Genomic DNA, 12,841 nt, shown 5'->3' on the forward strand with positions numbered 1-12,841 from the left:
AGTCCTTTAAAATATCCAGGAAATCCTCTGAATATTCCCTAGTCATGGCAAAGTCCTCTAATGGGCCAGAAGAGCTGGTCCAACCAACTAACCTCGATGTGTGCAGAACCTGATGTCCAAAATTTAGAAAAGGCAGAAACACCCCAGAAACCTTATGTTTTGAGGCAACAAAGAAAGCCTACTGAAGCCATGTGGTCAAGCCTGATGAAGAATTGGGATAGGTTCTACCAACATCATGAAAAATCCTGGGAGAAGTTGCAGAAACTCTATGACGCCTCCAAATATGAGCCTTTCCTCGACTGCATTCACTCATTGGAAGAGGAGATGGAAGGTCTTTCCTTACAATGGACAAGCTATGAACATCACCTCAAAGACGTCCAGTCGCAGCTAGGAGATCCAACACTCAAAGAGGAAATACAATATCTCAAGCTGATAAACAAAGAGCATGAGAAGCCCCTATAAAGTAGTAAAGACCTTTTCCAAGCTGATTTTCAGGTGAAAGACACACCAATCGAGAAGGCCGAGTCCAAAGTGACCCATCATTTGCATGCACCATCCCAGAGGTCACATGTAGCTTCCTCTCACTCATCTAAGAAAGCTTCATCTTAAGCCACAATGGTATCAGGCGTGTTCCAGCATGTCACAGCAATCTTCTGTCTCAGGCTCCTTCCATCCTTCTAAAGCATCTTCTCATCATAGCCATTCATCCTGAGTCTCAAGGGCAGAGAGCTTTGCTGCTCAAGTTGAAGGTGAAGGCGCTACCTCTATGCACAATTTGGAAGGGGCAGAAAATGGAAGCTCATACAGCCATGTCAAGGCCTAAATGGATGACCAGAACACGCTAGGACATGAGCAGGAAGGAGTGATGCGGTCGACCACAAATCTCCCAAAACCAAGTGAACAAAGTGAACAAAGAGGAGAATCTCAGGCACCAGATGTATAAACCAGTCAGAAATCTGACATTGTACCATCTGAATCACGAGACCTCCCCCTCAGATCTGTAAAACTCACCCCAACAAACCAAGAAGCAAGGGGTAATAGGATTAGCCCATCTGCAACAATGAAGACTACTCAGCAGGTGGGCACACAAGAAGCCACAATTTCTAAGCTCAATGCAAAGGCAGAGGAATTCTGGCCAGACCTTCAAGACAATTCGAAAATGGATCGGCAGCAAGGAGAACAACCCCCGTCTGGGTCATGGGAAGATACCCTCATCAGGAAGTACTCTCAAGAAAACTACCAGGCATCTTTAGCACATGCCCCTGCTCTTGGGAGCAATGCCTATGAGGATCAACGAGAAGCCACTAATAATGCTCCTAATGACTCCAACACCTTACCACCTCAGCCTGACTACAATCCCTATACAGCACCTAAGTATCCTCCAACATCCTGGAGAAGAAAGTTGGATTTGGCATCCAGGGGTGTGCAGAAATTCTCTGACAAGCTGGGGAAGGAGTATTTATTATGGAATCATATCTTCAAGAATACCATTCGTGATCAACTTCCGGTAGCGCTGCCATGCCGAATGGCAGCATTTCAGAAGCCGCCCGATCTTGGGAAGTGTTAGAGCGCTCGGAGACAGCGAAAATCAGCTGTCCCGTGGTGCCAAAGCCTCTCCCTCAGGAGAAGATGGAGAGATGAGCTTGTCTAGGTAGAGGTAGAGCTCCCCTGTGATTCCCTCAACCAGCTTGGGGGTTAACAGGGTGAGATCCCTTGGAGCCCAGGCTTTCTCCGTTCCCAGGACACTTTCGCTCCATAAGGAAGTGGAACTAGACGCGACAACTACATCTGCTGCTTAGATGGGACTGTGAGTATTTTTTTCTTTAAGAAGCAGGCAGAGCGAAACAGGAGGATTTGAATTTTCAAGTTGGATTTTAACTTTAACTCAGACTCATTATCTTCTTCAAGTTTTAAGCTGATGGAAATGGAGTAAAAATGGTGCTGGAATGTTGCTTTCTTGTATGAACTGATAGTTTTGGAAAGTTGCTACATTTTGCAACATAGCAAGAGATACAATCTGCAATTGATTCTAACCAGTACCGGATTTTGTGTATTTGAGAGCTTGCCCTTTTTTTTTTACTGAAGGATAAGGAACTTTGGGAGAAAAACTGTATGTATTCTATGTATTAGAATATGTATTCTAAATTTTTTTTGTAAAACTCTTTAATAAAAAAAAGAATACCATTCGTCATGAAGGGTTGCAGCCAGCCGAAGAGCTCGGACATATGATAGCATGGCTGGGACCAGAATCTACAGAAGTAGTGAAGGACATCTACTCATCTCAACTAGGTAACCTAGACACCGCCCTTGAGCAAGCTTGGGATATGCTCGATCAGCAGTATGGCACATCTACATTGATAGAGTCCTCATTCTTGGATTGTATCAATGAATTCCCTGACATCAGTATCAGTGAACCTCGCAAGCTGTGGAAATTCCCTGCCCTCCTTACACAGCTGCAGACAGCACAAAAAGATCCCACCTTGCAAGGACTTATCTGTCTTGACCAGTGCAGGACGCAAAAGCCTATCATTCAAAAACTACCACATCAGTTAAGGGAAAAATAGATCAAGTTATTTGACACTTACCAGGCAAGGAACCGAGGCAGGGACACACACACCCTTGCTGTTCTTGCAGAATTTGTTGCCCACCAAACAAAACTGTGCAATAACCCTCGACACCTCAGCATCAGAGAAAAATGGTTTCCAGCTGCCAAAAGGACCAGTGAGAACTCTGGTGCAACTAAGGGTCCATTCCAAACTGCAAAGGGAAAAACCCTTGTATTCATGCATAAAACAGAGGTCGCTACCTTGCCCACGAAGAATTCAGATGAGCAATTGGTGAAGAAAGTTCAATCTAAACCTCTGCAAACAAAGAAAGACCTGATCTGTCCATTCCATAAGTCCTCGCATTCTCTGAACAAGTGCAGAGATTTTGGAAAGAAGTCTCTGGACAAAAGAAAAGCTTTGATCAGAGAGTACAAGGTCTGCTACAAGTGCTGTGAATCTATGGAACACATGGCCAAAGCTTGCGCAGCTAAGATGAAATGCCACCTATGCGAGAGTGACAAGCACCCAGAGCCGCTACAATGAGCTATTTCTACTACTTCTTCGACCAAGGAGCCTCAGCATGCCTCCAAACCACAGCCAGAGACAACCATGAGTGTCAATTGCATGTCAGTATGCGGTGACTCACAATTCCCTCATTTATGCCACCAGATCTGCTTAGCTAAAGTCTACCCCACTGGACGCCCAGAAGAAGCCGTGAAGATGTATGTAATATTGGATACACAAAGCAATCGCCCACTAGCTAGGTCAGCATTCTTTGACCTCTTTGATGTCCCTAGTGAAGAAATGCCTTTCACAATATCAATGTGCACTGGACCCCAGAGCACAGTGGGGAGGAAAGTCACTGGACTCTGCATAGAGTCATTAGATGGGAGTTCACGGTTCCCACTGCTGCCATTGCTAGAATGCCTTACTAGATAATCTCAGTCAGATTTCAACACCAGAAGTAGCAAGCACCATACCTCATGTGATGCACATGGCTGATCACTTTCCTGCCCTAGATCCTGAAGCCAAAATCCTGCTTATGTTGGGAGTAGATGGCCCTGATGCTTTTGCTTACCGTGGAATGGTCAGAGGCCCAATAGGCTCCTCAATTGCCTTTAAGATGGAACTTGGATGGGTCTTCTCAGGAACTGTCTGTGTCTATTGGGTGCAAGGTCCAACCCAGGTGAATGTCTCAGAGACTTCCATTCTTAGTAATGGGAGAGCATCCCACTTGAAACCATGCCAAGAACACTTCATGCTTTCGACAGTCAAACCCGTTTTAGGAGTGACAGTATTCCAGACCAGCAAAGATGACAATGACTTGGCCTTGTCGATAGAGGACAAAGAATTTCTGCAGCTCATGAATAAGTAATTTCTACAGGATGCCACCGGGAGCTGCGTAGCCCCATTACCCTTTCGCATACTGAGGCAGCGCCTGCCGAATAACCATGAGCAAGCTCTCTCTCATCTCAACAGTCTGAGGAGAATCCTGAACAGGAAGCCCGAAATGAAAGCTCATCTAGTGGAGTTCATGGATAAGATGATCTGGAGCAGACATGCCAAGCTTGCCCCACCTCTGAGGAAAGATGAAGAATGCTGGTATCTACCATTCTTTGGAGTGTACCATTCACAAAAGCCAGGTCAGATACGAGTACTTTTCAATGCCAGTGCGCAGTTCCAAGGCATCTCTTTGAACAAAATCCTTCTTACAGGGCCTGATCTCACCAACAGTCTGCTTGGCGTGCTCATCTGCTTCAGAAAGGAAGCTATAGCAGTCATGGCTGATATACAACAGATGTTTTATTTATTCTACATCAGGGAAGATCATCGCAATTACCTGCACTTCCTGTGGTTCAGGGATGAACAGCACAGCTAACAAATAACAGAATACAGAATGTGAGTGCACGTCTTTGGGAATGGTTCTTCCCCTACAATCGCTAACTACGGCCTACAACACACCACTCATGTAGGCGAAGCCAAATAGGGTGCAGATGCCAGAAGCTTCGTAGAATGGGATTTCTACATTGATGATGGCCTAAAATCTGTACCTACTCCAGTAGAAGCCATAGATCTATTAAAAAGGATACGCCAGATGCTAGCAGTAGCCAACCTTAGGCTGCCCAAAATTGTATCCAACAGTGAAGAAGTGTTGGAAGCCTTCAGTCCTGAAGACCATACTAAAGGTTTACAGGACCTTGATTTTGGCACAGATGCCCCTCTTATCCAGTGCAGTCTCAGTCTGTGTTGGGACTTGAAGAAAGACATCTTCACCTTTAGAGCTCCGGCACAGAACACCATCTTCACAAGCAGAGGAGTTTTGTCAACAGTAAATAGCCTGTTCGACCCTCTAGGGTTTGCTGCACCTATAACAGTCCAAGGGAGGCTCCGTCTGTGTGCACTCTCCCAAAGCACCACAGACTGGGACGAGCCACTTCTTCCAGAACAGAAGCAAGACTGGGAGACGTGGCGTAGATCCCTAAGTTGTCTCCAAAGCATCCACGTGCAGGAGACGGTTGGCCAGGCGGGCCCGGAAGACGCGCTAGAGAGCCGGGCTTGGGGCGGCCATGCTGAGGCCGGCTGGTGAGGGCCGCTGCATGGTCTGCAGGCAAGAGGGGCGCACTCCGTGACCAGGCAAGCGATTCTTCCGGTCGGTGCGAGTAAGGCGGTGCCTCGGCAGGAGCAAAGGTGCTCCCTTCCTACTGTCTGTCGCGGCCTACGGGCGCGACATTCAGCGGGGCCCCTCTCTGCAGCACGCCGCACGGGCCTCACCCATCTCCCCATGGACGCGCCTCCCTCGCTACGGGAGCCACCCCCGCCATCCCTGCACACCACAGACGCAGGCCCACCTCGACTCGTCGTGAGCCTGACTTCCGTGCGTCGGCTGCTTCCTCTGACCATCCGACGCTGCCATGGAGATCTCCTGGCAGCTGGCCAGCGCACGCACACCGCACGGGCCTCACCCGTCTCCCCATGGACATGCCTCCCTCGCTACGGGAGCCACCCCCGCCACCTCCACGGCATCTGATCTTGGAGGCACGTCTGATCCTCCCTGGCAAGCCAAAGGGGATTTCAGTCCATGCCTTAATTAACTCTGGGGCCACCACAAACTTTATGGACTCAGCATTTGTGGCCAAATGGGCTGTTCCCCAGTGCCTGGTGGAACCTCCCATGTTAGTGGAGACTATCAATGGTCGAGTGCTCCTGTCTGGGCCAATTAAGGCTGCCACGCAACCATTATGTATGGCCATCAGTTCCCATGAGGAGGCCATCCAGTTCTATATCACCTCAGATTTGCATTTTCCCATGGTCTTGGGACTGGTGTGGTTCTGGGCGCATAACCCACAGATCTATTGGCCACAGAACTTGGTCACCTTCCCAAGCTTGCAGTGCGTGGACCACACCCGCCATATCTGTGCTGGTCAGGTGGAGGGTTCTCCAGGGGCTACCTTGCCTTCTGAACTGACTGAATTTGCTGATGTGTTCAGTGAGACAGAGGCAGATCAATTACCCCTGCACAGGCCCTATGACTGCCCCGTTGATTTAGTCCCCGATGCACCTCTCCCAGTGGGGCGTTTGTACTCCATGTCGGACCCTGAGTTGGCTACATTGCGGGACTTTCTGGAGAAGAATTTGGCTCGAGGTTTCATCCGGCCCTCGTCCTCACCAGTGTCTGCACCCGTGCTCTTCATCAAAAAGAAGTCCGGTGAATTGCGGCTTTGCTGCAATTATAGGAAATTAAATGCCATCACAGTGTGCAATTATTACCTGCTGCCCCTCATCCCCAAACTCTTGGATTGACTCTGGGAGGCTAAGATCTTAACGAAACTGGACCTGCGTGGAGCTTACAACCTTGTCAGAGTTCGGTCAGGTGATGAGTGGAAGACGGCATTTGGTACCCATTACGGACACTTTGAATACACGGTGATGCCGTTTGGCCTGACCAATGCCCCTGCCGTGTTTCAGCATTTTATGAAAGATATTTTCCGGGATTTGTTAGATCAGTTTGTTGTGATCTACTTGGATGACATCCTGATCTACTCCCCGTCATGAGAGGCACCATCAACATCTCCGTCAGGTCCTGCAGTGACTTCGAGAACATCGGCTGTATGCCAGATTGGAGAAGTGCCAGTTCTACCGGGTGACCATCGATTTTCTGGGTCACTGCATTTCTCCTGAGGGCATCGCCATGGAGCCGAGTAAGAGTTGGCAACCCCCACGTTGTGTGAAGGATGTTCAGCGACTTCTTGGGTTCGCCAATTATTATTGAGCTTTCATCCCTGGGTTTGCTACCCTGACAGCCCCCTCACTCGGCTCCTGAAGAAGACTTGGTTTCAGTGGAACGCTCGAGAACAACGGGCTTTCCAGGCTTTGAAGGAAGCCTTCATGAAGGAGCCCATCTTGAAGCATCCTGACCCGCAACGGCTGTTTGTCGTGGAGGCAGACACCTCCATCATTGCCATTGGGGTGGTGTTACTCCAGGCAATGAAACCCAGTGGTACCCTCTTCCCTTGCGCATACCATTCACGAAAACTGAACCCTTCGGAGCGGAATTATACAATCTGGGAGAAGGAGCTGCTGGCCATCAAAGTGGTGTTAGAGGCCTGGAGGCATCATCTGGAGGGAGCGCAGCATCAAATCGAGGTCCGGACAGACCATAAGAATTTGGAAAGCCTGCAGACCGCTCGGAAATTGAACCAACGCCAGATTCGGTGGTCTCTTTTCTTTGCAAGGTTCAATTTCCAAGTCAAGTACATACCCAGCGGTCACAATCAAACAGCAGATGCTCTGTCCAGGAAGCCCGAATATTCCCGAGCAGAAGACAAGCTTCTGCCCAGGACAGTGATCCCCAGCGAGTCTTTTGCTGAGGTGCGGGAGCCGATTGATATATGGGCTCCGATCCAGGAGGCACAGCAGCAGGATGTGTGGGTGGCTCAGCGGAAGGAGGAGGTGGGGCCAGATTCTCTTTGGATGGTCACGGATGGACTCTTGTATTATCATGACCGGCTCTACATTCTGGGAGGGCCACTCAGGGGACTCATTCTCAGCCAGTGTCACGATAACCCGGCGGCGGGGCATTTTGGTCTGTTCAAGACCCTGAACATGGTCTCCCGTACCTTCTGGTGGCCCTGAGTCTGACATGACATCCAGACCTATTTCACTTCCTGTATCCCATGTAGGCAGGCCAAGTCAGCGACAGGGGCCCTGCCTGGATTACTGCAGCCCTTCTGACACCCAAAAGACCCTGGGGGCCTGTGTCCATGGACTTTCTGATAGATTGATCCCCATCTTCTGGTTTTACAACAGTGTTTGTAGTGGTGGACATGCTGACCAAGATGGCGCATTTCATCCCATGTTATGGTTTACCGTCAGCCCGTGCCACTAGTTGTATGTTCATTCAGCAGGTGTTTTGGCTGCATGGCCTCCCTGATAGAGTCGTCTCTGATAGAGGGGCCCAGTTTACAGCCCATTTCTGTCAGGAGTTGATGCATGCGTTGGATATCAAGATTTGCCTCTCATCTGCGCATCATCCTCAAACTGACGGGGGAACCGAGAAGGTCATAGGTATTCTGGAACAATATCTGCGCTGCTATGTCAATCAGCAGCAAAACAACTGGGTGGACTATCTGGCCATAGCTGAGTTTGCATTCAACAATTCACAGCACACCTCCACACAGATAACACCATTCTTGGCCAATGTGGGATATCACCCCCAGTTTTTCCCCCTTTCTCCAGTGGACTCACCAGAGCTGGCAGAGAACAAATACATGGCAGAGTTACAGGCGATCCATCAATTGGTGCGGCGTCAGTTAGAGAAGGCCAAGGCCGATTACAAAAGGTTTGCTGATCGGTCAAGGCGGGATACGCCTCCACTATCAGTGGGAGATTGTGTCTGGTTGTCCACCAGGAACCTACTGTCAACACGGCCAGTGAGAAAGTTAGATCACCGATATTTAGGACCATTCCCTATCGAGGCTGTCATAAATCCGGTCGCCACATTCCCTGCATGTGCATCCAGTCTTTCATTGGTCTCTGTTGGTCCCCGAGCAACCGGCATGTCCACTCCGCTGAGCAGAACCTCCCCCACCAGAACATCGTGATGAAGACAGCGCCCCCGAGTATGAGGTCGCCAGCATCAGGGACTCCCGTTGGCTGAAAGGACGTTTCCAGTATCTGATTGAATGGAAGGGCTACGGGCCAGAGGAGTTCACCTGGGAAGACCCGACCACCATTCATGCTCCTGCTTTAGTGTCTGCCTTTCATGAACAATTCCCATCCCGACCGCATCCAGATCGTTAGACCCGGGGGAAGGGCCCTGCAGTGCGGGATAGTGTTCTGATTCAGTGTCAGCCTGTGGTTTCGGCAGCTGAATCAGACAATTCGGAGGAGGAGGAGGAGGATGGGTTTGGAGAGCCTTTGGTTGCAGATGCATCGCAGAGCTGTCAGCCAGGCCCCTCCCATCTTGTTCCTCCTCAGACCCAGCTGTGTGAGCCTGAAAGATTAGACAAAGACAATCCACAGCTGGCTTTGTTCAAGGACGCTCGAAGCAGGAGGCAGACAAGCAGAAGTGAACAAAGAAAAGCAATGAGGCACCTCAGGAGGAGGCAAAGAGAAGCCACGCCCTGAGACTATTGTTTAAAAGGGGAATGTGTGGGAGGTGCTGGTTGCTGAAGGCAACCGTTTGAAGAGCTTCTGATATAGTCTCGGTCTGTATTTGTTTTACTCTGTTTTGAACTGTTTCGTTTATTTTTTGCGAATAAATTTGGTTGGCCTAATTCCAGCCTATTGAAAATAACAAAGGGGTTGTCCCTGACATTTCTGCAGGGCCGATTTTAGGCTGGAACAGAACACTCATCCCCAGCGAGTACTGGGACCTAGTGAAGACATTTAGTGAGAAATAATGCAACTCCCTGCCTCCCCACCAACCCAATGATTGCTCCATCAAACTGTTACTGGGAGCCAAACTCCCATGACCTAGGATGTATCCTACATCCCCTCTTGAAATGGAGGAGATGCAGTGATATCTGGACAAAAACCTAGTGAGGGGATTCATTGAATGGGCCAGGTCTGCTGTGGGAGCCCCGGTGTTGTTTAAAGAAAAAAAGATGGGTCGCTTCATCTCTGTGTGGATTATAAGGGTCTGAACGCGGTGTGTGTGGAAAATAAATACCCCCTCCCCCTCCTGAAAGACTTACTAACCCACCTGGCAAAGGGGAGTGTCTTCACTAAATTATACCTCAGAGAGGCATATTGCCGGGTGAGGATAAAGGAGGGAGATGAGTGGAAGACTGCTTTTAACTGTCCCATAGGGAGCTATCAATTTAAAGTCATGCCGTTTGGACTACAGAGGCCCCCAGCTGTCTTCATGCAGCTGATTAATTAGGTTCTACATGTTCATTTATACAAAGGGGCTCTGGTGTATCTTGATGACATCCTGATATACAGCATGAATATGACTGACCACGGAAAATTAGTGAGAGAAGTGTTAAAGAAACTGTTGAATGCCAAACTTTATGTCAAACTATCAAAGTGTGAGTTTTATCAGACCTGACTAGATTATCTTGGCTACAGAATTTCCATTAAGGGCATTGAAATGGACCCTACCAAAGTGAAAGGCATAATTGAATGGCAGCCTCCAAAGACTCGCAAACAGCTCCAGAGCTTCCTAGGATTCGCTAACTTCTACCGTCAATTCATCCCCTTCTTTGGTGAAATTGCCCTACCCCTTAAGGAATTACTAAAAACAGGCAAAGAGGGAGGAAAGCCATGACCAGCCAACCACTAGCATGGACTATGAACTGTCAGACCGCTTTTGAGAATTTAAGAAGACTATTTGCTATTGAACTGGTCTTAAAGCATCCCTGCCCAGGGAAGCCCTTTGTATTTCAAGCTGACGCCAGTTATGTGGCCGTCGGAGCTGTACTACTACAAAAGAGCCAGAGTGGGACCCTACAACCCTGTGCCTACACCTCAAAAAAAATTACTGAGTGAGAGAGGAGATAGACTGTGTGGGAAAAGGAGGCTTTCACAATTCGCTAGGCTCTTTTAAACAAGAGACACTATCTAGAAGGGAGTGAGGTATGGACTGATCACAAAAATCTAGGAGCACTGAAAACTCCCCGCAAATTGTCCCCAAAAAATGTACGATGGGCGTAGTACTTTAACTGTTTTAACTTCACTCTAAAGTACATATCAGAAGGAAGAAACTTCTTAGCTGATGCTCTATCCAGACTGCCCCAGTACAAAAGCCAGCGTGAAGAGGTTAATGAGACAATTATCTCCAATCCACAAACAGCTTCTCAACTCATGCCACGCAGAGTCCCACCTTCAAGAGCCCCTAACCCTGATGACCCTGGGGCAAAGAAAATAAAAGAAGAGCTCCTCGGGGTTCTACTTTAAGACCTCCACCTAAGAAAGCACCAGGACCCCTTATGGTGGCAGGACAGACTCACTATGAAGTAAAGCGTATTCTTGATGCTAGAATTTTTAAAGGGAAATTGCAGTACTTAGTACAATGGAAGGGATATTCGTTGTCTGAGGCCACTTGGGTGAAGTCTAGCAATGTGAAAGCTGACAAACTCATTAATAGGTTCTATAAGAAACACCCTAATAAACTGAGAGGCAATCCCTACCTGTGCTTTTTTTACATTACAGGATTTGTCCTTTTTGTAAGGGGGGGAGGATGTCAATGCTGCTAACATGGGATGTTTTTGCATTGACAACAGATGGAAATGTAGCCATCTTTTTTCCTTTTTGCTTTAGATGATGCTGGGGGGGATGTGAATGAGAGTCCAGCTAGACATAACAACACTAAACGTAGCATGAGAATCAAAGTTATTGAGCCCAGAGCTGATAAAGAATTGGTGGGCTGGAGAGCTGGAGAGGAAGCCCAGGCTTCAAGCTAATTGGGGAATGTGATTTATGACTGTTAATTGGAGGAGGGAATTGTGCTTTGATACTATGTGCCCAGGGGAGGGAAATTCAGTTTTTGGCTTCGATTATGTAGTGCTGATATTTTGCTACTTGAATAAAAGATCCTTTAAGGCAAACAATGCCTCAAAGTTCTTTTGAAGAGTTTCATCTGCCATAACCATGACACTAGCATCTTCCTGAATTAAAAATCTCTTTCTCTTAAGTTTATATTTAAGCTTTTCATTTTATTTTTTTAACAATTTTTTAAAGATTTTTTTTAAAAAATGATTTGAAAACAGTTGAGTTAAGCTTTGATGTGTTTTTTTTAAAAAACAAGGGCAAGGAAAGGACCATTTTTAAAGAAAATATTCCTATACATTTCCACAGAGAACTATTTAATGTACTGGTTTAGGCATCAGGCCAGAAATTCTGAGAACATAAGGCACAAAACCAACTGGGTGATTTTGGGTCAGTCATTCTGTCTAAAAAGCAGGTAACCCATTTTGGAAAAGAAACCTTGCCATGAAAACTCCAGGGATTAGTCCAAGAAGTTGCTAGCAGTCAAGACTGACTCAAAATCACCAATAACCCCCCTTCCCCATTGCCAGGCCATTTCCTCCTTTTTATTGTTTTTTGATTGTTGTGCCAATTAACTTTAAAAAAGTAGTGAAACTGTAATCAGATTCATATTTTGATGGCCAACAAAGAAATTAAAAATAATGAGACATGGCATCATCCACCAAAATGATGACTGATAAGCAGTTTCATAGGTTCCATATCTTTCCCTTTCCAGGCTACCAGTACCTGATCTGTGACCATATGAGAGCTGTGCATTTCTACATCAGCGTCTTGAAAGATTCTTGTCCAATGATGGCTTTCCCTTGCTCCAGTTATAAGAATTTCTTAGCTGGTCACTGTTTAGATTGCTTCGATCCTTTCCTGCTCTCCTGTCCCACATTAGGTATGTTACTTCTCCAGTGATTTCAGAATCTAAACTTTGAAAATTTGGAATGTGAATGGAGTCAGGATATGGCAGGCCTTCCATCTTCTGTGAGAAATGTGCTTCCCATTAAATGATAAATGAAATCAAGGTCTCTGTTGAGGACATAATATTTTATTGAAAATTCTGTCAAAGTTAAAACTTGCATACCCAAAATCTGAACAAATTCTAAAATGCAAGTTGTTGAAATGTTTGATTCCAATTCCGCAGCAGAGTTTGCTGTTTACTTTCCAAGTATGTACATAGTAAATCAGAGTGTAGCAGCAATAAAGCCATTTTGTTCCCATTCCCTTATTTAACAAAAAAGGAACAGAAAAAGAAAGAATGGAATATCCATAGTTACACGGGGCGGGGAGGGGGAGAAGAGTAGGAACCAATTTTC

The 12,841-nt window shown here is 47.1% G+C and overlaps 1 protein-coding gene across 1 annotated transcript in view; it reads left to right on the forward strand.

Annotated features, from left to right (window-relative positions):
* PLA1A (phospholipase A1 member A) overlaps positions 1-12,841 on the forward strand; it is a gene marked incomplete at its 5' end in the record, with an annotated part of 51,387 nt that overhangs the window by 19,779 nt on the left and 18,767 nt on the right. The window contains one exon of the mRNA XM_083350971.1: positions 12,253-12,420. Within this exon, the coding sequence (XP_083207097.1) occupies positions 12,253-12,420 (168 nt within the window). The remainder of the gene's footprint in view (positions 1-12,252; positions 12,421-12,841) is intronic.

This window comes from Vipera ursinii, assembly GCF_947247035.1.
Source record: "Vipera ursinii genome assembly, chromosome: 2".
NCBI lineage: Eukaryota > Metazoa > Chordata > Lepidosauria > Squamata > Viperidae > Vipera > Vipera ursinii.